This window comes from Callorhinus ursinus, unplaced genomic scaffold (genome assembly GCF_003265705.2).
Source record: "Callorhinus ursinus isolate GAN/ISIS: 27379988/994484 unplaced genomic scaffold, GSC_fseal_2.0 scaffold46, whole genome shotgun sequence".
Classification (NCBI taxonomy): domain Eukaryota; kingdom Metazoa; phylum Chordata; class Mammalia; order Carnivora; family Otariidae; genus Callorhinus; species Callorhinus ursinus.
In genome coordinates this window covers 2,619,897-2,647,798 of record NW_027397108.1, presented here as the reverse complement: position 1 = coordinate 2,647,798, position 27,902 = coordinate 2,619,897, and the positions used below count along the sequence as shown (strand labels likewise).

The 27,902-nt window shown below is 42.0% G+C and overlaps 1 protein-coding gene across 3 annotated transcripts in view; it reads right to left on the bottom strand.

Moving 5' to 3' along the window:
* WWOX (WW domain containing oxidoreductase) overlaps positions 1 to 27,902 on the bottom strand; it is a 925,392-nt gene that overhangs the window by 658,515 nt on the left and 238,975 nt on the right. For all 3 annotated transcript variants that reach the window (XM_025860465.2, XM_073882321.1, XM_073882320.1), the window contains exon 6: positions 25,260 to 25,348. In XM_025860465.2, the coding sequence (XP_025716250.1) occupies positions 25,260 to 25,348 (89 nt within the window). The remainder of the gene's footprint in view (positions 1 to 25,259; positions 25,349 to 27,902) is intronic.

The window sequence follows — 27,902 nt, the reverse complement described above, 5'->3', positions numbered from 1 at the left end:
ACAATACAAATTTATCACATCTTTCATTAAATGTATTCATAAGTATTTTATTCTTTCTGATGCTATGGCATACAGAACTGATTTCTTAATTTGATTTGGGAATTATTCATTACTAGTGTATAGAAATACAATTGATTTTTGCATATTGACTTTTTATCCCCCAACCTTGCTGAAATTATCTATTAGATTTAATTGTTTTTTTAAGTGGCTTTCTTAGTATTTTCTACACTTAAGGTCATTTTGCCTGCAAATAAAGATAGTTTTACTTTTTCCTTTCCAACTGGAACATCTCCTTCCCACCCCCAATTACTCTGACTAGCATTTCCAGCACACTATTGAATGGAAGTGGTAAGATTTAATATCCTTGTTTTGTTTCCTGATCTTAAAGGGAAAGCATTCAATATTTTAGCATTAAGTAGAAGGTTAGGTGTGGGTTTTTTTTTTTTTTTTTTAGAAGCCCTTTATCAGGTTGAGGAAATGTCCTTTTACTCCAAGTTTGTTGTGTGTTTTTATCACGAAAGGTGTTGGACTTTTTCAAAGGCTCTTCCTGTGTCCAATGGCATATCCTTTATTTTACTGATATGGTATATTACACTGACTTTCAGATGTTAAGCCACCTAGAATCCCTTGGATAAATCACACCTTGCCATAGTGTATAATCCCTTTTATATATTGCTGCTTTTGGTTTGCTAATATGTTGTTGAACATGTATACATCTATATTCCTAAGTGATACTGGTCTGTAATTTTCTTGTGATGTCTTTATTTGGTTTTCAAATCAGACTAATACTGGCCTTACATAGTGAGTTGAAAAGTTTTCTCTCCTATTCATTTTTTTCTTAGAGTTTGCTAAGAATCGGTATTATTTCATTAATTATTCATAATATTAATGATATTATTAATGATCTCGATACTAATTTCATTAAGAATTCATAATAAATGCGTGGTAGAAAGCATGAATTAATTTATCACTAGAGGAAAAAAGAATTAACTCACTGTTTTTTAAAAAGTATTTATGTAAATCTCATTGCCACTAGGTCTCACTGAGAAACTATCTTATTTGTTCTGTTGCCTGATAAAGCTCCAATTCATCACCTACCTAAGACCTAAAAGTGCTGATGTGGCTGAGGTCAGCTGTGTTTGGTTGGGATCACCTGTTTTCCACTTATGGTCCCCCCAGTTGTCAATGCACAGCCCCCCAACAATCCAGTTACTCTGAAGAGGTGGACAAAAAATGCTTTGAGGCATCTGGTCTACCTAGAACATTCATCAGAGCCTATTTCAAATCAAAACAGAATCTACTCATTAAAACCAAAATAACCCATATTTTGTAGCAAGGCAAGACCACTGGAAAAAAACTTTGAGAGAGAAAGGGGAAAAGGGCCAAGTGAATATATGAATTATATGTGAGCTCCTTTCAGTTTTCATCTCGAATACTTGGTTCACTTTTTCAGAGTTGTTGACACTTTTTTTTTCCTTTGAGTGATAAATGGGGATTACGCATTTATTAATAGCTTTGTGTACATAAGAAACTTAAGTGATATGTATTATTATCAACATTTTACAAGCAAGAAAACAAGAGATTAGAAACAAACATCCTATGGTCTGAATAAGAATCAGAAACAGCTAAAATAAAGAAGCAAATGATTAAGAACAAAACAAAATAAGAAGATCAGGTGAGTTCAAAGCTACTGCACAATACCTTCTTTCTTAGATAAGCTCCCTTAAATGGGTAGAGACAAGTGCTGACAGAAATTCTACCTCAGTCATGTCACTATACTTACCTGACTTGTGGCCCGTTAGTTAACATCTGTAAACCTGTCTCTGCTCCCTGTGAACTTAGAACAGCAGCTTACACCCCTCCCAAGGCTGTGATGAGTAAAATCCCAGCACTGTGCAAGGTACATGCCAGGTTAAATCAGTTACTTCCTTTGTCTCTATACCCTTCCCTTCTGTCCACAGGAGAAAACACAACTCTTCAAAGTTGATTTTTGCAGTGTTTCCGTGTCTTTAGGATAGGCCTGGGCATTTGGAATTCTGACACCACACCTCTTATTAACAACGTGGCCTCCTCTAGTTACCTTTATCCCTGCCTATACATTTTCTCAAGGAAATGCAAAACACATCAAGAAACTTGTTACCAAAGACCTCAGCCTGGAGGCATGAATCCACAGAGGACATGGGAAATCCTCTGCTCTTTCACCAAATTTTAATACCTTTCATTAATGTTAACTGCACAACACCAGAGGCAAAATATGTACCCTGTACCTAAAACCTGTCACCTCCATTAATTAAAAAACAGGCTTATGGAATATGAAACTATAAAGTGTTAGACTTTTTTTTAATTGTAAAGACAGTTAATTGGCTTGGACAAAAGGAAAAGAATTTCTTTTGCCTCACTTTAATGAGGTTTTTATTATTCAAATGGCACATTTTGCTCAGTTTTGACTAAAAGCCATTGCAATTCAAAAGGCTCTGAGATGATGAATATTTACAGACTACCAAAAGGAAAGTTCAAACTATAAAGACAGAATGGAAACAAAAATAGTATCATTCCAATTCCAAAGCTGAGGCTATTAGTCAGCACTCTCTGGGCCTGATTTTTTTTTTTTCTTCTTTGGTGGATTCTGGTCTGTGAGGAGTGAGCGAGGACAGGGGAGGTCTTCAATGTATAGAAGATCCCAACGAAAATGGGTGTGCTGCTTCTCTGCAGTTCTAATCTACCCAGAGCGAGAGGGGACCCTGGCTTTCTCTGGGCCTGCTGGGGATGATGCTCCGGGCCCAGTGGGGCCAACATATTCCTTTGGGCCAGAGAACAACTGTTCAATAGTAAGGAGAGTGGTGATCCTGTTATTTAGCAGGGGAGAGTGCTCCTGCTCATCCATGGAAGCAATGATGGGCCAAGCTTTTGAGCCAGCCAAAGTAGCCTTAAGTGATCTTCCTACCGAAAGAGCGCCAGATGGGGACGCTAAACGGAAGGAGGTCCTAGTGCAAAGGCTTTCAGATAGCTGATCTCTTAAATTTTCCTCTCACTCCCTCCGGTTTTGTTTTGTTTGTTTTTTTTTCCTTTTAAATGCAGATATAACTGACATACCACACTGTATTTGTTTCAGGTGTACAACTCTTCCAGCATCTCACCCATTGACTATCCCTCTCTCTCCCTCTCTTTCTAGCCTTTCCAGTAGCTAATGCTCCACGGGCTCAATCCTGCTGCCTTCAGGCTAATCAGATTTTTTTTTACCATCCACAAAGGGAAAATGGGGAAAGTGGAAAAAAGAAACCAAAAGGAAGGAGGACAGACAGGAGAGAGAAGGCCAGAAAGAGAAAAACATCTATATGACATTGGGGCTCTTTCAACTGGCACTAGCCTCTCTCTTCCCATTTGTGGACTACAGTTTCGAAATATTTGTCTCCATTCCTTGCCCCAAACCCACTTCTTATCACCAAGCTGAGTGACTTCTTTCCCATGACCCTCCAGATTCTCTCAAAGCCACCTGGAGAGCTATGGCTTCCCAATCAAGAAACCCAACAACCTCCCCTCTCTTGAAACCAGACTTCTCTGTCGCAATGGACCTCCTCCTAATGTTGCCACTGCCCCATCTTCTGTCTCTTCCAGCCCTTCCTCTCCCAGCCAGGGACTCCAAACAACATGTCTATAAAGATGAACTTCACACCCACAGCTCCAGCCCCCATATTCCTCCCAGGTCCCAGAATCTCATTCATACCCACCCCAAATCTGAACTTTTCATCTTCATCTTTCCACTTCCTGATGTCCTTATTACTAGTGGGTGATGATACTCTCTAACTGGCCCCCTAATAAGTAACTCTTAGGAAACATTTGCTACTCCCTCTTCTCCCTTAGTCTCTATGACTAGTCATTACCAACATCTCTAGAGACTATTAATGCTTTTCCAGTCCCCTACATTTCCAATGGAATGAGCATTAAGATGTCCTGTCTAGATCTTAATTATGGGTCCGGTGTATCCCTTCACCATGGCTGAGAGCAGACATCTCCAGAAAATTGTCCTTGACTGATGGGAACCATCACATCTGGAAAGTCATGCCCCAGACCCAGCTGCTCTGCTAACAAGGAGGACAACTCTTGTATAAGTCCTTCTCCAGGAACCTGTGGCATCAGGCTGAAGCTAGTCTCGAGTTAAACACAATCTGTTTCCCGCCTACCTTCTTCTGAGAATACTCCCCCAATAAATACGTCCCTCTACCAGGCCTGATTTCTGGGGAACTCAAGCTAAGACAACCACCAGCACTCCATAACCTGTTGCCTTTAGCTCTTGCCACTGCAACAGCCCAGACCTGGTCTTGCTACCTCTACTTGCTCCCTTATTTGACCTATCATGAATCCTGGGGGTCCCATTAAACACATTCTGAGAGTCTAACAAAAACACTGATGAAGGTATTTAAAAATTGATAAAACTAGATTACAAATAACCAGTACAAGATTTAACATGTTAAAATCCTCTAGTAGCAATAGTTAAAATATGGCCTACCAATGAAATTAGCAGATTTATTTATAATATTATGTTGTTATTATGTTATATGAAGCTGATAGGAATATATATTCCTGCACCCTGAATACATGTTGTTTGAAGCCAGTACACGTGTTATTTATTACAACAGCAATAGAAAACTAACAGAGTCAGGTAACAAACATTCGCTCTTTTAAGTCACTAACTTTTGGGAGTAATTTAACACCAACAGATAACTAATATGTGCATCATGCTATGTGAGAGAAACCAAACACAAAAAGCTACATATAGAATACATGTATTTATGTAACATTCTGGAAAAGGCAAAACTCTAGAGACAGAAAAAAAACCAATGGTTGCCAGGGGCTGCGTGCAGAGGTGGGAATGACTACAAAAAGGCACAGGGGAAATTTGGGGGGTAAGGGAACTGCTCTGTATCTTGACTATGGTGATTCCATGGCTGTGTGTTTGTCAGAACTTACCGAACTCTATTATTAGAAGGTGAATTTTACTGTATGGAAAATGCAACTGAAAAGAAATGTAGAAACACAAGAGTGCTTTGTGTGCTTCCAAAGGCCCAAATCACAGACCCAGGATAAGGGACTGGCATATTTGTGTGCTGACCGCACCTAGTGGGTCCACGGGAGTTGTGCCTATTCATCTCCGCATCTCTGGACCGACTTGCAGAGCACCATGTGCCTGACAGGTGATGAATACAAAACCGTTAAATCTGACTGAAGTCAAGTAAACTATGCATGGACTATTTACGATGTACCTTGCCCTGGGTCACAGCAAACAACTGAGAAGAAACATGTTAAGATCTACTTGCAGAGAGAACAGGTCAACGTTAACAGTGTAGAAACAAGAGAATACTTGGCCCATGTCTACAGCACCCATGCTGTCTCCCCGTCCTTTCAAAAGCCAGCTCAAACCCCTGTGGAACCTTCCTGGACCACTGCACCCGTAAGAACGGCTCCTCCTCTGAATGTGTACGGCATTTAGCATCTCTTAGCATCTCATCTCAATGAACCTCATTGCGGCGAGAACTCCCTGGAAGTTCTGACCAATCACAAAAATCCTTTCCTATGAAATTTTATGTTCTATGTATAAGTGTTATAACAGCAGGGGTGCAGTTCCACAGTGTTGTCATCCTCTAAAAATATGAGAATGTTCAATAAGCACCTATTTGAACACAGGGGTCTAGTAAACATGAACCGAGAGAGAGGCCTAGACTTGTTCCTTGCCTGGGACAGTCATATGATGTCAGTCTGAGGAAACATTGCTGGTAGTTCTTGGCATGTCGATATACTATTTTAATAATCATGGCAACCCATAAGATAGATGGCATCATTACCATTTTACAGAGGAAAACGCTAAGGATCAAAATGTTTCTTGCCAAGTAGGTGAAGAAGCCAGAACTGAAATCTAGGAATATCTGCCACCAAAATCTCTTCTTAGCCAGGAAAACAGAGGCTTTACAAACAGGGAATAAGGAAGGCTTGCTGTGTGGAGCCAGGGGCTTGAACACAGATAGTGGGCAATGTGAATGGCACCCCACACCCTGAACTTCCACAAGCAGCAGCAGTTTGATGATGACGTTAAGAAATTAAACTCGAATAAAATGCCAGCACTTCAGCCCATCTCCAACCTGGCTCTCACCCAGGGTGACGGAATGTGTGCAGGTTCCTAGACCGCAGAGCAATTAGGGATGTTGGAATCCACAGGACTTTCTGATCCCTGCTGACACACGGACACACAAGGCTTTCTTGCCTCACTCTACTTGTCCCCGTAGATGGACCTAAGGGGGTCCCTCACTTTGTCTCAGCTGCACCTTCTACACATCACAACCCACCCCGTCCCCCAAGGACTACTCATGACCCTTCCTGCTTGAAGAATCCTTGCTCCTCATCTGGAAGATGGGTACTATCTCCCTCTTCTGAAGTTCCTAGACACTTTCCCTGGACCTTTTACAAGGCTGACAACAGTGTGATTGACAGAAAGACAGATATAACCAAAGGACACAAGGTCCTTCGACCTATGACCACTAGACAAATGCATGGGACAGGAGATCCAGCTGTTTCCCATGTTCCCTGACCTACAGGTCCCTGCCAAGACACCAGTCTCCTACTGACACCGACCCCTCAAGGGCCAGGATCCTGTCGGTTTCCTCCACAAACATCAATTGCCATTCTTAACCCTGCCAACTATTTTGAATGCTCATCAGTAACTGGCAATGACCCAACCCTAGCATTCCGTAAGAGTTTATTGTAAACAGAACAGCAGCTTCTGAGCTGTAGCATCTCCCAGGAGGCTGGGGCTTCAATTCTGCCTGGGGTGTGTCCATTCCTACATTGCTTAACTCTTTGTGACACAATCCATCTGTTATCTTCACCAGGAGACTACAATCAATGTCCCTAGGAAAGAAGTCTTTGTTTGCCCAGCCTTTGTTTGCATGCAGTAAAAAGTAAGCCTTTTGTACATCAGGAATGAAAGGAATTAATGCACTGAATCAATGCTATTTTCCCAGTGACATTTGGTTTGCAAATCACATTCCGTAGCCATGTTTTACAATTTATTATTACCTAAAATATGACAAAAGAAGCAGGGGAAAAGTGGATTGGTTCTAGCTGATCCATGAAGACTGAGTTATTTATGCTTTGAGGACAAGACCAGTCCGTTATGATCCAAGCAACCTAAGAACCATACATAATGTCAAACCTGAGCACAGAGAAGGTGCTTCGAAAGAATCTATGAAGAGCAGTAGCAACCATCATGGGATTGAATTACAGTGAGGATTTGTAAACTGAATCATAACATGCTCCAGAAAACGAGACAGACCTTTACAGGCTAAATAAACACCCTGCGGAACATTAACACAATTGTGGCTGTGGGGGATTCCATCTCAGACACAGCAAAAGACTGAGCTAAGTGTAATGTTATGTAAAGGAAAATACTTTTCAATTCCTCCTTGAAACGGAATGTCACACCATCTGGGGCATTTCTCAAGCGAGCTGTGGGAATTCATACTATGTGGAAATAATATGAAATTCAATAGAAAGGGCCTAAGGACCCAAAGTCCCAAAGACAACTGTTTCTCAGACTTACTAAGTATTAGGTTTTCTTTTTCTTCCAGAAAAGGGGGAGGAAAAAATTACTGTAGAATTCCAAGGTGGATCTCTGCTCAGATCGCTAGGGCTGGCTTATTTTGAACTCACGGATGGCAGCATAAGCTAGAACACAGCCATTCTCTCATACAGCTATCTCCAGCCCAGCGAAGGTTCCAGACTCTCCAGCAGTCCACCAAGACCTCAACTGCCCAAGATGCAGTGTGCACACCAACAGTAAAAGTCAAGAGTTTAGGTGGTATATGGACAAACTTAAAAAAAAAAAAAAATGCTTGTTTATGGTAACACACTGGAAAAAAATAATCAGCCACTCAAACTCACAATGAGAATAATGATTAAAGGGAAAGACTGTACCCACCTTGTTTGATAGTAGTAAAAATTAGAGAAAAATGTAAACTGCTTAACATCAGCTGAGAGATGGTACCTAAAACAGACTATTTTTTCTTGGCTGCCTGTTTCCTAGACTTTGGCTACACTTTGGGGACATGCTATCTATCAATAATTCAGAGATATAAAATATGTATATAACTGTCTCCCATATTTATAAAATACCTATACTTGGTTCTTACCCGATATCTCTGGTAGGTAAGAGCCTCAATAAATATGCAAGGAAATCAAGCAAATAAAACAAGAGAGATCAGAACACATAAAATCAACATCAGCTTAGGTGGTCAGTGACTGTCTAGCTGTGCTTCTAAAATTTGAAGGATCCACATGTTTTCAGAATTTAAGGACACCATCAAGTATTAACGTAATAATTAACCCAGAGTGGATTCTGCTGTTAAGATAACCCAGCTACACTTTTTTTTTTTTTTTTCTAAGTTGGACTAAAGAAAATAATCCAAACCAATCAGCAGGAATAGAGCAGAGCACTGGCTGTATCCCAGGAGACCACCAGGAATTTTTCATTTCATGCACCATTTACAACTTCTTATAGTGAATTCCAGAACATCAGTACATACACTTAACAGAAAATAGAAATACTCTTGTTTTTGTTATTTCCTTAAATATTTACCTCATGTCCATTACCTTTTTTATATTTCCCCATCCTATCATATACCAGCACAGCAGCAAAATCTCAACCTCACTGATTCTAAATGGGGCAAGGCGTACAACGGGAAAATACCTACATCTCTTGCCAAGGGGGCATTCTAGGAAAAATCCATTAATTTGGTAATCATGCCACCAAGAGCACTTAATCCAAATGACATGATATCTCAAATGCAGGTCTGACCCTTTGGTGTTAACAGTCCACTTATTTTCAAGTTTCACTCCTGCCTTTGCATTCGGTACTTTATTGCCCTGTGTTCTGGCTCCCTGGGAATATTTAATAAATTGGACAATCAATGATAAGCACAATAAGGATGGAAGAGTAGGAAAGGTAAGGATAAATTCAACCACACTCATAAGCCAGGAACTTCACTTGAATGTAGCTCCTACAGATTGAGAAAATGCAGATGAACCAGAGTCTCTCTTGGCAAATTCCCATTAGCTCATCTGACAAATGAATGATGGTCATGTCCTACAGAAATTCACTCGTGATATGAAAGAAGTCTTGGGAGGCCAAACTGGAGTTCAATAAATGCCCCAAGGGAACTCAGAGAATGTGAATATTATTCATATGAATTCGGCAACGGAAGAAGCTGGTGGTTGGGGAGGCAGGGGCTGGCATTATTTAGAAGAGGGAGCTGGTTACTTTCTCCATGATGCTCAGTTTTCTCGGACACAAAAAGGAGAAAGTCACAACAGTGGGCTAAAAACCCCTGAAGGGCTGAGCATGTCTCTGAAGTCGCCCTTGTGCTCCCACAGCCAGCACCATGCCCGAGATGCAACAGAAGTTTGGAATTACTGAATATCTGAGAATCAAATAAGATTGCGCTGGTGACAGAAGTCTGCATCCTTGCTCACATGACTCAAGCACTGCATGCACACAGTCAGTACTTGGCTTTTAACCCAGAGAGCCTCTCTCTGTGTCAGCTTCATTCACAATGCAGTCATTTATACACCACCTGCCTAATTTTTGTCAAATGTAAGGAACACCTATATTCACTTAAAAAAAAAAAAATGTACTGGAAACCAACACATCTGTATTTCTCAGTCTTGTCCTTTGCAAAAACAGCTGCTGAGGAGGGTTGCTGCCCTGGTTTTAGTTTTTAAAAATTAGTATGTGTTAAGATAAATAGAATATTTGCCTGTGTCCATCTCATACATAAACAGTGATGTGAGAACTTTGGGAGACTGTTCAATGGCTCACAGAGCTTGTGCAATTTGGCTGCCCAGCAGTGGGAGCAATTAAATGAACAGTGCATGTGGCCTTAGAAAACACATCCATTACTAAGAAATCAGAATTCTCCAGGACACCTGAGTGAAGAACTAGAGCCAGCACTAAATTATTTGGCCATCCCTACTAAGAACACATTTGCCCTCACAACTAAAAACAATGCCTTCTCTCTTTGACTATGATTTCCTATGGGGGAAGAGGGGGTGTCCTTATATCCATACCAAGCAGAGTGTAGTACAGGACCCTGCTTATAGGGGATTCCTGGCATTTATCAACAAGGTTAAAATAATACCTGGGCATCTTCTGTAAGTAAAATGCATCCCTCCAAGCATTCTATTCTGTTGACAAATAAGGAATATAAAGTCAATGAAGAAATAACTTGCCCTTCTGAAAACAAATTAGCATTTCTTCAAATTAAAATTATATTTTATGGCCATAAAGTAATATTAAGCATTACAAGCCATAATTTATAAACTTCTGCAATACCAACCTGCTAAATAAATCCTGCTATATTCTGCTAAAAAATCTTGGGAACATTCATTTTTTAATATATTTACAGAACAGCTGTCAAAGTAGCAGATGATGATTTCATTACCATTATGCAAAAGAGCTTATTTAAATATACCTTATATGGTCACAGTGAAGGGAGGGGGTTTTAATGTAAGACGGCAGAGGTGAACTTACATGGACATCAGGGAAAAAAAACTTAGTTGGGGAATGTGTTTAAGTGCATGGTCAAGTTACTCAAACAATAAAGCATCTCATGCATTTTGTACATTCCCTTGCCAATGAGGACTCCTGCCTCTGTTTTGCCTAGAGAATATATGGAGCTGTAATCGAGTTCAGAAAGCCCCTGACAGCCGTGTGCTGCCATTCAGACCTGCAAGATTCCATGTTATGATAAAAATTAATGTACTCTGACATCCTCTGGGACTCCCTGGGCCCTGGGAATAGCTAATGAAGAAATACAACCTTGCTGGAGAACAGCACACAGCTCTGGAGTTAAGGATTAATTCAGATGTGGTAGCAGTGTGGCCCCTCTGTCATCAGCTATAAAGCAACCAGACCCCAGTGCCAAAGGGAGTCAGCCATGATTGGTCAGAATTATTCCCTGGGTCAGGAGAGGTCAAATAAACAAAAAGCTTTACAAAATAATTGAGCCCAAGTTGGAGGCAGCCTGTCACTTTGTGAGAGTGGCTCTCTTCTTAAACCAAAAAAAAAGGGGTAACTGCAACATCTGGTGTCTCATATTGGCTGTGATCCTGGACTTGAAGACTTCTTGCCAGGAGACATGCTTCCTAGGCGATTACAAGACCACTGGGCGAGTCCCTCAAGAGGGGCTCAGAAAGGGTCTTGGTGTTGAGTGTGGGAGGAATACTGGTCCCCAGAGACTTGTTTCACTGTCCCCACCAGCCTACCACCCAACACCTTTAACCTCCAAGTATCATGATTTCCCCCAAGAAGGCAAGGCACTGGGAATAACGTTCATGGCAGCATTATTCATAATAGCCAAAAAGTGGAAACAAGCCCAATGTCCACCAACTGATGCATGGATCAACAAAATGTGGTCTACCTGTGTAACAGAATATTATTCAGCAATGCTATAAAAAGCAATGAAGTGCTGATCATGCTATGACATGGATGAACCTTGAGAACATTATACAAAGTGAAAGAAGCCAGTTGCAAATGACGACGTACTGCATGATTCCACTGACATGGAATGTCCAGAAGAGGCAAATCGGCCAACAGAAAAATTAGCTGTTGCCTAGGGCTACAGTGGCGGAGGGAGGTGGGAAATGACTGCTAAAGAGCACAAGCATGGTTTTCTTTTTAGAGTGATTAAAATGTTCTGGAATTATTGGTAATGGCTGTACAATTCAGTGGATAGAATAAGAACTACTGAGTTGTACACTTTAAAATGATCAATTTTATGGTATACAAATTATATCTCAATTACAAAAAATCCCGGGGTTTGGAGAAACCTACCCTGACATTCTCAGAATGAGTGAGGTGGCCTCCAGCTGGGCTCCTTCCCCTCCCCGGGGGGCGGGGGGGGGCAGCTATGGCCAAACACTCTGCAGACCCTGTCCGCCTTTATCCTCACATTTCCACCGTGAACAGAAAATGAGACTAAAGCAAGATATAGCAAGTTCAATGAAAATAAGGTTATGTGTGTTTTTTTAATTAATAGGTTACACAAAGCTACATCATTTAAGTTTGTGACATTATTTCAACCTATCATTGGAATCTTAACATGTCAGACTGAATTTATTTCTAACAACTAAATGTTGGCCATTTTTTTTAAGATTTTATGTATTTATTGGACAGAGAGAGAGAGCGAGTGAGCACAAGCAGGGGGAGTGGCAGGCAGAGGCAGAGGGAGAGGGAGAAGGAGGCTCCCCACAGAGCAGGGGAAGCCCCATGTAGGACTCGATCTCGGGACTCCAGGATGATGACCTGAGCCAAAGGCAGGCGCTTAACCGACTGAGCCACCCAGGCGCCCCAGCCATTTTTTTAAAAGATTAGGTTGAAATTTTCAGTCTTTTTTCTTTCTTTGACATATTAGTCCCTGAATTTTCTACAAACTATAGCATTATTTTCCATTTTTTAAGATTAAATAAGTTTACTTATATGCAATGCATTCGTGTAAAGCACTTAAAATTTAAGTTATAGAAATATGTTTGATGACATAAAAAATGCCCATATAAGAGAATATATGTCACATAACCCCTTCCCACCCATCAGGGTGGCTACAATAAAGAAAAGATGGCTTTAATTTAAAAAGAAAAAGAATGGGGGGGGCCTGGGTGGCTCAGTCGGTTAAGCGTCTGCCTTTGGCTCAGGTCATAATCTCAGGGTCCTGGGATCAAGCCCCGCATCGGCCTCCCTGCTCAGTGGGGAGCATGCTTCTCCCTCTCCCTCTGCCTGCTATTCTCCCTGCTTGTGCTCTCTCTCTCTCTCTCTGTCCAATAAATACATAAAATCTTAAAAAAAAAAAAAGAACACTAACAAGTGTTGACGAAGTTGTGGAGAACTTGGAACCCTCGGACACTGCTGGGAGGAACATAAAATGGTACAGCAGCTGCGGGGAAGTTTGACAGTTCCTCAAAAAGTTAAACATAAAGTCACCACCTGACCCCACAATTCCACTTCCGGGCATATACCCAAGAGAAATGACAATGTGCATCAACACAGAACTCTACACAAATGTTCATAAAAGCATTATTCTTAACAGCCCAAAAGCATAAACGGCCCAAATGTGGACCAAGATAATGAATGAATATAGCAAGTGTGACATCAATACAATGGAATCTTATTTAGCACTAAGAAAGACTGGAATAGTAATACATGTGGAACATGGCTGAATCTTGAAAACATTACGCTAAGAGAAAGAAGCCAGACATGAAAGGCCACAAATCCAGAGACAGAGACAGGAAGTAGACTGGTTGCCGGGGAGGTGCTGGGAGTGGGGAGGAACTGGGGAGTGACAGCTAATGGGTAAGGGGGTTCGTTTAGGATGATGAAAATGTTCTGGAATTCAATCGTGGAAATGGTTGGACAACCTGGTGAATATACTAAAAACCAATGAACTGAACACCTTAAACTGGTGAATTTCATGATATATGAATTATCTCTCAATAAAAAAAATGAATAAAGATTTTTTTTTTCTTTTTAAGAATCTACGAACACAGAATAAAAATGGGAACATCAAACTGTCAAAGCGGATTGTCTTGGATGGTGGGATTATGGTTAACTTGCGCTTTATTCTGTATGTTTCCCTATAATTTCAAAAATGTACCATGAGACTTATATAGTGCTTTTAAAATCTACAAAAAAAAGAGAGAGAGAGAGAGAGAGAGAGAGAGAGAGAGAGAGAGAGAAAGGTACATTTAAAAGAAAAAGTTACCACCATATCCTCTGTGTGGAACACCCTTTCCAGAGAAGCGGTATGGCCACATTCAGGGAATAAAGTTCTATTGTCCAGGGGTCTGGTCTCAGCACTGCATTTTCTGAGCAGTTACATAAAACACAGAAAGCACAAGACAGGACCTGGGAGGAACAAACGTGTGTGGTGGGGAGAAGAGCCACCTTCACTAACTTAAAACCTCAAACCCTGGCATCGTCTATCAAATTCCTCTCATAAAGGGGCACATCCCCTGGGGCGGACCTCCGTCCCTGACCCCTGGCTTCCTTACTCTGAGGTCCAGGAGCCTCCCTGCAGGTGTCGCACCTCCCTGAGCTTGCTGCACTGGGCTGTGAAGGAGGCGAGAGCAGGCACAGGTGCCTTTTACAACTCTTCTCCAGACATGGACACACCCTTGACATATAAACACTATCGCTTTTAAACCTCAGAATGCAGCTCTGACCCTCCATTATACTCCATTTCACAGATGAGGAAACCTAGGGTCAGAGAAGCAAAGTAACTTGCTCAGAGTCCTAAGCTGTCAAGACAGGATTTGAACCTGAGCTGGTCTGACACCACGGTTGATGGTGGTCTGTCAGAGATCTCTGTCAATGCTCTGAGCTATGTTAGGGGAGGGGATGACAGCAGAAGGGGTGAAGCAACTATCCCTGTAGAACTCCGGGTGGGCAAAAAATAACTTAAGACTCCAGACCCAGTTGTTAGGAGGGCGGTGCTCAGTGCCCCCCCGCAACGGCAGCTCTTGAGAACCACCTGGGAAGCTTCTAAAAGTCCAAATGCCCAGGGGACATCCCAGACATGGTGAAATCAGAATGGGAGTAGCAGCCAGGCATCAGCATTTTTAAACAACCGAGCTGAGAACCACTGTGACAGTCCCTTGGGAATTTGGAGTTCTAATGTGGGAAATTGAAACACCTCTTTCTTTTTAGGTGGCAGACATTTTGCCCAGATCTGCTTCCCAAAGCTACATCGTTTGTCAACTTTCCCACTACTTGTACTTCTCAAGACAACCAGAAACCTTTTCTTCTGTTTTTGGTTATCAATTATTGCATAATGTCAGCTAAAATATCTACTTGATTACGAGTTGGTGACTGAACCTTAACAGCAGAAGCTTATTAAAGGCAAAATAAGAACTCTGCCACTAATGGAGAGGATCAATTTATATTTCCTGAATGACAAGGCATTGGGTAGATTTTTACAAAATGAAGAAAACAAAGGACTCACAATATTAAAAACACAGCACAGTGACAAGTAGTTCAACTGAAAATATAATCTTCCTTGGGGATTTTCAGCAGGCTGCCACAGTGTAGCACCGTTGATTTATTTCAAATGTATATTCAAGTTTTTAGGCTGACAAGAATTAGCTTCTTGACAACGTACTGGGGAAAAGAGATGGTTCCTGAGTTATTAAAATGTGATTTCGGTGTGGTTCAAGCTCAAGTCCCCAACATGTCAATTATGTAAAAGGAGAATTCCAACGTGACAATGGGAATGGTTGGAAAGTGCAAGGAGAAAAACCAAGCTGGAGTCACAAGCCAAGATGGGACATAAAATTCTCAACCACAGACACTGAAATGCTCTTCCTGAGTCTTACATAAACCAGAGCTCTCTGAGGGTAATCACAGACTTGCTGCATCACTGACTAGGGGGGGTAGTCTCAGTGTGGGCCAAAGAAGAGACCTGGTGGAGCCCAGAGGGCTCGATCCCTGTCCACGCCGAGTGATGCCAGCCTAGCTCGGCCACGTGGTCTGCACCACTCCAGCAAAGCCCTGGCTCCTAACAGGCAAAGGTGTCCATGGTTTCCTAGAAGGGAACTTTTATGGAGTGTTTTGCCAGAAATAACTACTACACATAAGATTACTTTAAAATTTGTTTCCCATGATCTTTAAATGCATAACCTCGATTACCACCCATGGAAGTATCAGTTCAAGAACCATAAATGACTGAGAATCAGCACGTTAAAAGCAAAGTTCGGGTCACTAAATGAAACTGTGTGTTTCTGTTTTTGTCCTTCTGCCCTCCCTCCCATCCATTACCCACCCACCCATCCCATCCATCCACTTCCGTGAGCTCATTATAAGGCAGTATACGTCATAATTGCAAAGGATGATGATAATGATAACAACAATGGTGACACAGCTAAAATTTATTAAGTGTTTATTAGGTATCAGGTAGGTACTGTGTTTTAGAAACATTGTTATTTAATCCTCTCAACCACACACGATGGTATTACCATGATCTCCCACTTTCACTGATGGAGAAACTTAAGATAAGAGAGGTGAAGGAATTTGCTAAGGTCCCCATGTTAGTAAGGTAAGGAACAGAGATCCAGAGCTAAAACAAAGACGAATTAGCCAAGGTTGCTGCCTCTGCGGGGCTCAGCCTAACAAAGAAAAATCAATATAGAAAAAAAGCATCCTCAAAATATTCAAGCGTGATGGTTGGGTGTGTTGTCAACACTCCACAAAGTGACTTGTCAATTCAACCATGAAAGGGAGAGAAGGGAACACGGAGGCTCCGCAGAGGATGGGACCAAGTCAACCAGTGAGCAGGTGGTGGACAGGTAGGAGGTAAGCGGCACAGGTCAGGAGTAGAGGCCCAGAACCAGGAGGCAGAACTTCTAAGAATGTCTGTAAGCACAGTATAGAGACACGGGGCTGGGAGGGCACAACTGGAAATAAAAGTGGAGAAGGGGCCAGACCCCAGAGGACTGGGGGGGCCACGCCAGCAGATGCAGCCTTTACAGTTCAGGTCGCAAGACACCACCAAAAGGTTCTTCCACAGGACAGTGTCAGGGCTGGGTTTGGCTTTGAGAGTGATCACTGGGGCAGTTCAGATGCATAAACAGTAAAATAACCCTTTGGTCTTCTTCTGTCTACCTGATCAGCATCATTATAAAGTAGGAAGTAAGAGGAAATGAACACTTACATTTGGAGTAAATGTGCAAAGACAATTGCAAACAAGAGTAAATAGTTGCCATTTCTGATTAAACTGACTCCACAGAGAGACACCTCTATATATTTGGTGGATAATAGTCTGAGTTCCTTAACTGAGGGGAGGAGCCTCTCTTCCACTGGGTTTGTTTAACCTCCTTTCCACATATTTCAGCAAAACAATTTGCTCTTGGTGATAGAAAATTGGCTGGAAGGAGCATCTCCTTCAACCTTGAAGTGACCTTAATAATTGTCCCAGTAGGCAGGCGTTGTCATCCATCCTATTAATGGGACAAATTGCCTTCGGAGGCAATGCATCCTAAATGATGCATTTCCCAAATGAGACAGATCTTTCTGATTCTCCAGACTACTGTCTAAGCTGAGCTCAGTGGCAGCACACATTTTTGGACCAAGTTCTAGCCTTACTAACTAGTAGCTAGCATGACCTTGATCAAGGTCCTTAATCTCTTTTAAACCTCAATATCTTGATCCAGGAAATGTGGCTGATCATGGCATTAGGATGAACCATAAGACACTGCCATTCGTCTACCATTTTTGACCTACCCTCTGGGTCCTAGTAAGGATAAAATGGGATGACATATAAGTGTTTGACACATAATAAATAGGTGATAAATATGAGCAATTACTGTCATCAGCAGCATTACATGGTTCCAAGCCCCAATTAGGACTTCAGTGTCTTCATTGTTTAAATAATACTTAGTTGTCTTAGTTGACCTGCTTTCCCATATGGTGGTATTTCCAAACCTCAGCACAGCACACTGTTCTCCTCAAACTCTTATCTCTTCTCCCAGCCTCTAAGTATCAAAGAGTACTGCAGAATATCTGCAGGGAGTTGAAATTAACCAAGCACACAAACATTGGCTATATATACTTACATATCTTGACCAGGCCTCACATAATCCATTTTCTAAGGAAAAAGCCATGTATTTCTCATAATAAGACAAGATGCTATTAAAATGAGTTACATTTCAAGAGAGTGGATTCTGGTCCAAGGATTAGCAAACCACAAATCCCAGACCAAATCCCAACTCCAACCTACTTTCTGTTTTTAAAAATAAAGTTTTATTGGAACACAGAAACACCCAGTCATTTACAAGTTCTTAGTGGCTACTTTCGAATTACAAAGGCCTCACCCAACAATCAAGATGCACTCAACACTAGTTGCTACAGAGACCATCCGGCTGATAAAGGCAAAAATATGTATATAGTTATTTATATATGTACCTGATTCTTTATGGAAAAACTCTGCTGACTTGTACTCTAGTCCAGTGATTTAAGTGGTCATTGTTGAGCACCAGCAATAAAATAAATATTATTTGCTAGAGCCAAAGACATAACATGGGTTATGTATACATTGGTGGGATGGTGAGTGTAAGAGGAGGTAGCCACAGAGTAATTGTACCTGTCCTCCAAAGCTGGGTTTTTATTCTTCCTGGAAGGGAAGATTTTTTGTGTGTCTTCAATTAACATACATCACTTTGATGTCATGAAACATGATAGTGACGGCTGAACAGAGAATTCTGTTGGGAAATCAAAACTGTTTATTTTGCAAACATCGTTGTGGTTAATTCGAACATAGTTTTGTGTATTCCTTAGCTGTGATGATTTTTAATGATGCCAAAAGGCTCACTGAATTTTTTTTTCTGACAAATTTAATTGCACCGTGGCCTCTAATTAATGTAATAAATATTCTTCTCCACTAAGGATATGTTTTTGAAGATAGTCATCATGGAAAGCGATCAAAAAATCTTAAGCTTCAGGACTATTTTAAGAGAGAAATAAGGCATGGGAGAAGTGAGATGGCAAACGGTTTACTGCCAGTGTCTAGCCCAGTTCCTGGCACCATTGTAAGCATTGAATAAATAATGAAGTAAGAGGGGAAAATGAAAAAAATACACAGAAAAGGAGGGGAGCAGAAGGCAGATGAGGTACTTTGGTGCCCCAAAACACACAGGCTAATTATTTTCAGTATGTGCCACATATCTTCCCAATGTACCTGTATATTCAAAGCAGTATGTTCTTACAGCAACACTAATCATCTGGAAAAAGGGCCGAAAGCCAAGGAAAACAGATGTAGCAATAGCAAAGAAAATAGAGTCTAGCCATTTACTCTGAAAGGGAACTGCAAAGCATCCCTCAAATCAAGGGCTTTGTAAAGAGTAACAAAGAGCAGGGGGAAAATACTCAGTAGAGTAAGAAGTACTCTGAGATCCTCAGTGGAGCATCACTATAGTGACGATCATTTCTGCTTGGCTCTTGTGATGCTTCTAGCTTGTGGGCAATGTAAAGCTCATTTTCCCTCTGCTGTTGATTGCCAAGAATCTCAAAGCTCATTCTTAGGTCCAATGTTTAAGGATTGTAAAAGTCCTTATGAGATCCACATTTCCACTAGGCCCACATCTTACAAGTCCAATTCATCCCCTTTTCCTGTTCAAGTAGATTTCTTATTTCTATTTTATCATACCATATGTATTCTTAAAAACCTCTCAGATCATTTTAGGAGCAAGATATGAAAAATACATGTTAATAATACTCATAGGCCCAGTGCACTGAGATGTCCCTGGTTATTCCATGCATTATGGTGCTCCTCTCCAAAACCATAAAAAAATGTATGTGATAATCTATTTCACATAGATGTGGAAAGCAAGGCACAGAGATGCCAACAATTTGCCCAAGGCCATACAGCTATTAGGTAGCAGGGCTGGGATTTAAATCTAAGTACTGTTGAGCCACAAAACCCTATTCTTTCCACACCAGGGGCTGGCACAGTATGGCCCTTGTGCAAATCCAGCCCATCTCCTCTTCTTCTAAATAAAGTTTTATTGGAACACAGTCATGTTCACCCACTCGAATATTGTCCATGGCTGCTTTCACACTACAAAGGCAGAGCTGAGTAATTGCAACAGAGATCTTAGGGCCTAAAAAATCTAAAATATTTATTCTCTGGCCCTTTAAAAAAAAGTTTGCTGACCCCTGCATTACACTATACTACTTTGAGTCACTATTTTTGTTTAATAAGAAATGACAGTATATACAATGTTTTTGAAATTTTTAAAAAGAATTATATTAAAAGATGCCTAAAGAGTTAAATTTCAGAGAGAAGAAATTTATTTACAAGGGAATCGTTCTTCCCTGATATTTCTAGGTATATTAAATGTCTCACAATATAATTTTTCAATACCCTAACATGGAAAATGTATGGGATGGGGAAAAATTAACTTGTAGACTTTTTAAATTTCTCCCTAAAAAGTCATAATTAAGATCTAGATTTAGAGATTTCATTACAGTTAAAATCTGCCTCTCCTTTTCTCTTTTCTTTTAGTTTGTACTGTGTAGAAAAGCAAAGCAATATGATCCTTTGCTAGGCAAACCAGAAATGGATTTCTAACGTTGAGCAAAGAGTAATGCAGATATGTTGGCTAAAACATTATTCTTAAAATTAAACTGAGAAGAAAAAGAAAGATTAAGCTGTAATTTACACATCGGTCTTCAGGGTAATTTATCCCTCAAAATGTAGAATTTATTTATAATTTATGGCACACCCACTTCCATAGAAGGATTTGAGACAGCAAAATTTGGAGTAAGCATCCAAGAATATTATATCTGGGGTTAGTAGATTCAAGTTCTGAAAGTAATTTAGTGAAAAGTCAAAATAAATAACCTTGTTAAAGATTGTCCCCCTCAAATGTTTAAAGAAAACTGTTCTCTTAGCATTTTTTTTAAAACATCAGTATTCTATATTATTTTCTAAATGAAACAAAGTCTAATTTCCTTAAATTATACTAGAGACAAAAAGTTGAGAAGGCAAAGTAGAAATCCATGATCAAAAATGAAGTTCTAGAAACCATCAGAATTGTATATATTATTTTAATATGAACAGAGTATCGATTTCAATTAATTTCCAGAACAAATCAAAACTCTTGGTCAACATTGTAAGAGTTGATTGGTACCTGGGATCCAGGCCAAGAGTTTCCTGTATTATGTGCCATTACCAATTTTCAAAACTCCAGGATTGGAATCCAGGTATCCATTATTTCAGGAATATCTGGAATTCAAACTTTATAATATCTTCTGAAAAAAGGAAAAATATCTACAGAGCTTCTGGTTCTAGTAGCTGTCGAACTGTTCCAGGCCCTGCTCAAAATATGCATGTTTCAGTGAGCTAAGCAGCTAGAAACTAGGAATGAAAATGTACAAAAGCGCCCCAAACAACGGACTATGGCTGCAAGAGCGCGTTAGAAAAAATGTCAATATTTGGTCTGAATGATTAGTAAAGGTCCCAGCGCCTCATACTCTGATGGATGCCTCTGCCCGCCAGGCAGTGTGGGCTCTGGCTGCTGTCCGGGACTGCAGTTTAAACAAAATTTCCTTCAAAATTCAGTTTGGTTGGGACTTTCCAGTAATGCCCAACATAACTCGACCTGAGACACACTGGCCGACCACTACCACCACTGACTCTGGGGAGAACTGCCTGGAAGCAGGCAGAGGACTCCTGGCCTGACCACCCAGAAGAGTGTGTGGAGAAGAGCAGAATGAATGAATGCAAGAGGAGGTAGGCAAAGGAACGGAGCAGTCAGGGTGTGCCGCGCCCAGGAAAGCTGGTGTTGGCAAGCAGCCACACGTCTTTTTTTTTTTTTTTTTTAAGATTTTATTTATTTATTTGAGAGAGAGAGGATGAGAGATAGAGAGCACGAGAGGGAAGAGGGTCAGAGGTAGAAGCAGACTCCCTGCTGAGCAGGGAGCCCGATGCGGGACTCGATCCCAGGACTCCAGGATCATGACCTGAGCCGAAGGCAGTTGCTTAACCAACTGAGCCACCCAGGAGCCCCACGCATGTCTTCTTGATGGCAGACTACACCACCACCCATGCAGTACTCTTGCCCAAGAATTAAATGAGCATTGGACCAAGCTCTAGACTTAGCTACACTTCACAAGAAATTCAGGAGACAAGAGAACAAAAGAACATGTTCAGTGGCACCACGGGGACACAGTTCCTGAAGTATAGGATAGAGAAAACTCTCGAGGGCAACCCTGTCAACAAGCAAGCTGCATTAATTAAAAAAAAAAAAATTGAGGGGAAATCTACAGATTAAAGCACATATATTGTGTTTGAACAAGCAACTGATTTAAACAAACTGTAAGAGAGCATGAAAGTGTTTCTTGTTTTTAATGGTGTTAAGCTGCTAGACTGTGGAGCAACTACCTACACAGATCCATCCCAGTCCAGGAATCCACGCTGAAACGTGGGACCAAAGTGTGAGATGTAGCAGGAAGAGTGGGTATGGATTCAGACTGGATTGTTCTGGATTGACCACTGGCTAAAGTTGGAAAACCAACTTAGCCTCTCTGTGAAAGACTGGAGCCTTTCAATTTGTAAACTAGAGAGAAAAATGACTAATGCCTAGGATGGCTGTAAGAAATTAAGAGAGAGAATTCACTTATAAGTGCTGAGCACCCTGCCTTTCACAGAATAAAAAGCAAGTTGGCTAGCACCTTTTATTTTGTTTAATCATTATTAGCGGCGCTCATTCTAAAATAGCCTCCCATCCACCACCTCCTCCCCTGCCTGGAAAAAAGAAGGTATCCCAGAGTAGGCTGAATGTACATCTCCTCCTGCTAGAAGGCAGATGGAGAGTAGCTCTACAACAGGCTGCCCCTTCCAGCAGGGTTTGCATCTAGCATCTGTTTCTACCTTTCTCTGTGTCGGGATACACGACACATCGCCTCTCCCAGTGCAGGGAGGCACACGTGAGCCAGAGCACAAACCGGGCGGAAATACACACAGGAGCGAGGAGGCTGACAATACTTCTGGCGTGCTCATAGGCTTTAAAACGGAACAGCAAATGGGGGTGTCCACATGGAATTTCAATGTGAGGGTTTTTCCTCTCCTTGGTCCAACAGCACAAAAGGAGATTGGTTCTGAACTGGCAGGCTTTCTTTCATGTGTCATTATGTTTTACACACAAAGAAATTTTCATGTCTGAAGATGGGAGGTGATGAGAAGCAGGAGGCTACACATGGTTTTTGGCAGCCCAGCCACCTGCACTTAAATTCACTTCTGACAGTGCTCAGGATCTAAAGACCCCTAAGTACTAAACTGTCATCTGCCTATCCAGGAGAGATTTCACTTTGGCAGTATTTCAAAAGTAAAATCACTCACTTTTTTATGCATGTTTTCGCCACCACAATATTTCTCTAAGCCGTGTAAAAGACTGGATCTCGAGAGACATATAAAAAGAGGTTTGTGGTACAGGGTTTTGCTAAAAGGAAAATCGTCTTCGTTTCTGAACCTAGAAGTACAAAAATTCAGTCATCTGCTAAAATCTAGGATTAGGGCAAAATGGGTGATAGCTTTCCCCAAGAGTTTGAGGTTGGGGATTACAAAAGGCAGTTGAATTTGGTAATTTCTGAACTACTTGAACTAACGGTCCTGCTATGACTTGGAAGATGGTCCTGTTATGTAACAGTTGGCGCGCCTCAGCCATACTGCTGCTCCCAGCACGGGCTGACCCAGGGACCGGAGGAAGCACAGAGAGGAGGCACCGTGTGAGGGAGAGCCTGATAGTCAGAACTGGAGGGAAGTCCCAAGGCTGCTCCCAGTCGGCCAAGTGACCCTGCCAGAGTCACTCACTGTCTCTGATCTCAGTTTCCACTGCACTTCTAGTGAGAGACAGGGCCGCGTGGTGGGTGAGCAGAAGGCCTGCAGGGACTACGGCGGAGGCTCTCAGGCCCCCTACCCCCCTGCTTCCCACCTGTGGGCCCTCAGATAACCCACCTTCCCCTTCTAGTCTTGCTCTCCTCATCTGTATAACAGAATAAGAAATAGCAGCAAATCAGAAAATGCACACAAAGGGTTCTCAGTGCATGGCCCATAACAAGCACTGGATAAATGAACTGCTACTGCTCACTGCTATTATTATTATTACTATCCTTCCAAACAACCCCAAAGACAGTAGGTCAAGGAGTCAGCCCTGAGCAATAAAAGTGCTTGCTGGCCCCTGAGATTATAGCTTCTAGTCCGAGGGGAAGTGGGTTTCCAGGGACGACCACTCTCTTCCCAGAGCCCAGAAGAGGGGCTGGGGCTTTGGAGGCACTCACTGAATGTGTGTGAAGTGAATGAGCAAGTGGATAAATGAGCAATGCAGTTATACACAAGCAAGTGTCTTCAAAGCTATTGCTGTACCCTGAACTAACCTTCTCTGGGAGCTCCGGAAGGGGCTGGCAGCCACCAACTGGCAGATGCCGTGGAGAGCACACACACACAACCCTTTACGGGGACGATGCAACTCCACTCAAGACTCTGACTTTGTATTTCAACCTCAAGGACTCAGGCCACTTGCTAAAAGGCTTTAGAGAACAGACTTCCTTGCAGCGTAAAAGAGCAGAGTGAGACACTGAGGCAGACTCAAGAGGGACTGGCCACTGGCCAGCACTGCATACTCAGATCTACATAGTACCTTCTGAATATCTGGTTTAAATGCTTCCCCATACATCCGTCATCTGCGAGAACTATAAAACCAACACTCCCAGCATAGCCTAACCCCGAGACAACCTGTCATTTATCAGCATTCTCCCAAATTCCGTCATTCTGGTGCCACTTCTGAAACTATCTTATCCTTGGCACCACCTGTACTGTTATTAACTTGATCCTCGTGTTTAAATCAATTCACTAAAAAAAAAAAAAAAAAATTAAATGCAGTTATTTTTTGAAATGAAATTTAAACTGCTATGTTAAACGAGAAACCGGTATTGCTTGCCCTCAATATAAGGGAACCATAAAAATAAACACTTGGAAACAAAATGTTGTAATTAAAATGGAGCTAGCCACCATTGCTCTTCCCCAGCTCCGGGTCTGAGGTCTGCTCGCTCTGTTAGAAAGGGAGGTGGCATGTGATGGCATAAACACCTGCCAGCCCCTAGCGAACGCTTCCTCCTTTGGGCATTTTGAAAGACCAAAAGAGAAGGAAAGAAGAATAACTGTCTCACAACGTGGGTCCATGTTTTGGAGCCATGTTCACACATAGCATAAAATTATCACAGACGTGGAAACGGTAAAACCTTCTCATGCTCTGATTCTCAGCCCCCTTGGAGGACTGGATAAGTAAGGCTACTCGTTCCTGGATGCAATTAAAATACGCTTTTCCTTGATTCTGAGATGCACTGCAAAAATGTCAGTAATCAGGATGCATCCCACAGATGCATCCTACAATCAGCTGGCTTTTATTAGCCACTCTTACTAGTGCTTGAATAGTGTCTTTCCTTTTTTATTAGGGGAGCTGTTATTAGATTGATGACACATCTCATAATGAGGGTGACTCAAGAAGTCAAGAAAATATGGTATACCTTAACGGGGCCAACATGAATGAGCCTGCTGTTGGACACCAGGACAACACAACAGCCTCGCATTTGTGTTCTCTCAATTGTGTTCATCTGATAAAGACATTACAATAGCAAGATACTATGATCTATAACCCTCCACTGGAACACTCACAGATTCTTGGCCTTGAATGCTTGAGCAAAATGTTGCACGCTACGGAGCAAAGCGAGGTCCAGGGTCATTGCTTCTACCTTGGCTTTGTGCTGGAATGAGAGAAAATAAAAAGAAATGATAAATAACAGCAAGTTTAGTTCATGGTATCAAGTTACAGTAAATGTGTTATGGAACATGTCGGAATTCCCCTGTTTAATATTAGACGCCCAGAGAGAATATAAATCATCGGAATGAATGGAAGAACAGGGCTTTTACTGCCAAGTTTGGGAGGATGTGAGACTGGGAATCTACTAAAACCACAGGCTGGGGGTTGTGCTGTTTCACTCAGCGCATAGAGAAGGCTCCAAAGGGTCTTCAGGCTCACATATCTCCTCTCAATCTGCGTCCTAAAAAAAAAAAAAAAAAAAAAAATAGGGGAATGCCAGGACAAAGCCTGGCTCTTGCAAGAATTCAGTAGATGATATTTTCATCTCAAAAGTTGCCATCCAGGTTCTGAAATTATTCCATTGAGCCTGTGTCAAAAATTAAAGATGATTCACTTAGAGAAAGTACAAAAGCAGGCAAAATTCATTTATTCCAATGGACCCTGAGCGACCTAGATCCCAGAGAGACCTCTGGTTTCACAACCCAGAAAACCCTACAGATAGGTGGGGCACCCATGGATAATAAGAATGACTACTGTACGTTCAGGGCTGACCGTGGGCTGGGTGCTTACATGCACCATCTTGTTACATCCCCACAACAACTGAATGGGTTCTACTTTCCCTATTTTACATGTGGTCTTTTGTAAGAGATCCCAAAGCTAAGAAGGGTTGGAGGCAAGGATTCACCACGTCAGTCTGACACCAAAGCCCACGTTCCCTCCTTGACAGAAACTAGAAGGCCAGGAGCATCAGGATTTGAAGCAATCATATTCCATTGGACAGTGTCCTAGCACAATTCTGGAAAGATGAGGGTTGCCTTTCATACCTGCCCCATGTTTAGGGGCACTCCCGATTTTTAAGTCTGGCTGGCCTGGAGGGTATGCAATTAAGTACTATCACTTCTTAGACCTATCTCCTCCAAAGCATGTACAGCCAAGAATGCTGGGGCCACCTGCCTGTTCAGGTTAGGAAAGTCCCAGAAAACAAACGGCGAGCCTGGGATTTGCTACGGTGAGGCTGAGACAAATGGTATGAAGAGGGATGCAAACGGCACTGCCGAGCACATCCTCCACCTCAGTAGTCTTATTCAGGGAGAGGCACAAACTGTGCTGAGATGCTTAGGATATCTGTGGCAGTTTGAATTGGCCGCCTCAGTCCTGGACTGGAACCCAGGTCCCAAGCCTTGAACAGTAAGTGTCAGACAGCTGGGAGGCCAACTGACTTGGGGCCATTTAACATTTCTGAGCCTCAGTTCCCTCATTTGTAAAAGGAAAATATTAATTATCTTCTTACAGACTTGAGTGTAAAGCACCTAACATCCAGCCTGGAAGAGAGAAGGTATTTCATAAACTTGACTAGAAGTAGGTAAGATACCTAGTGTGCCAAACTCCTCCAGTCTGCAACAAATGGTGGTTTGGGTGAGCTACAGGGCCGCACGGTGGATGGAATGATATTAATGAAGACCGCATCGGACCAGCGTGCTGTTAGATCCCAGAGGATCCAGGGCATGTCTCCTAACAGAGCGCGGGTTTAGGGAAAGGGGTGTAAGGTGATTAAATGACTACCCCAAACCCCAAAAGGCATATAGGTGGTGAAGGCAAGTTGACCAATGTAGACTGAATTTCCTTGGGTAACAGTGGCAGGTGCACAAATGTGCCAATTTTGGAAGAAGGAGAAGCATTTAACCTGTGCCAGGAAGAGGGGTGAGTGCCAACACATGGGTTTTGTTAGGAGTTTCCTAAGACCAGAGAATAGTAGAGCTGGAGGGTCCATGGTGACTTGAGGTCACACCCCTTGCCCTACAGAGAAAGATACCACCAATGGCAGAAATTAATGCACTTGAGTGAGGTTGTACCGTGTAGAGAGCTTGGGCCTCTAGACCAGGAGAAAAACCCCACTCACGTTCTGTCTGCATGGCTGATAACTGTCCGATGACTCAAATCTCTTTGGCGTACCAAGTCTGTCAATGGCTAACTTTTAGTCCCCATAGATTCTTACACTTCAGAAATGCTTGACTACTCCATTTGACATAAAGAGTTAGCAAATAAAGTGGCCTTTCACCCCCATTCTACGCCTCTGGCCCCAGCCTTACTTCACTTAGAGCATGATCCTCAATGCCACACAGAGAATCTTACAGAACTTTGAATGTATCACAAGAAGAAAGCCAGACACTCAGTTGGGGAGGCGGTGGTGAAGACATCGTTCCTCTCAGCCAAGCCCCTTAGGGAAACCCCATGGGATGTGCAGGCCACATATCATAAAAATGCATATACATATTTCACTAATAAAACAGGAAGAACATTCCCAGATGGTGACCCCAAAGCAACTTCCAAAGAAAATGATGGCTCAGCCAAGTGGGCCAGTACATCCTTCTGTACGTGTGACTTACAACTGGTGAGTTGTCTTTTGGTTCTCCCCCTTCACTTTAAAATAAAGTACAGAGCTGCCACCAGCAATGAGAACAAAATCAGAACATACACATCCGGAGGGAACAAGGGGT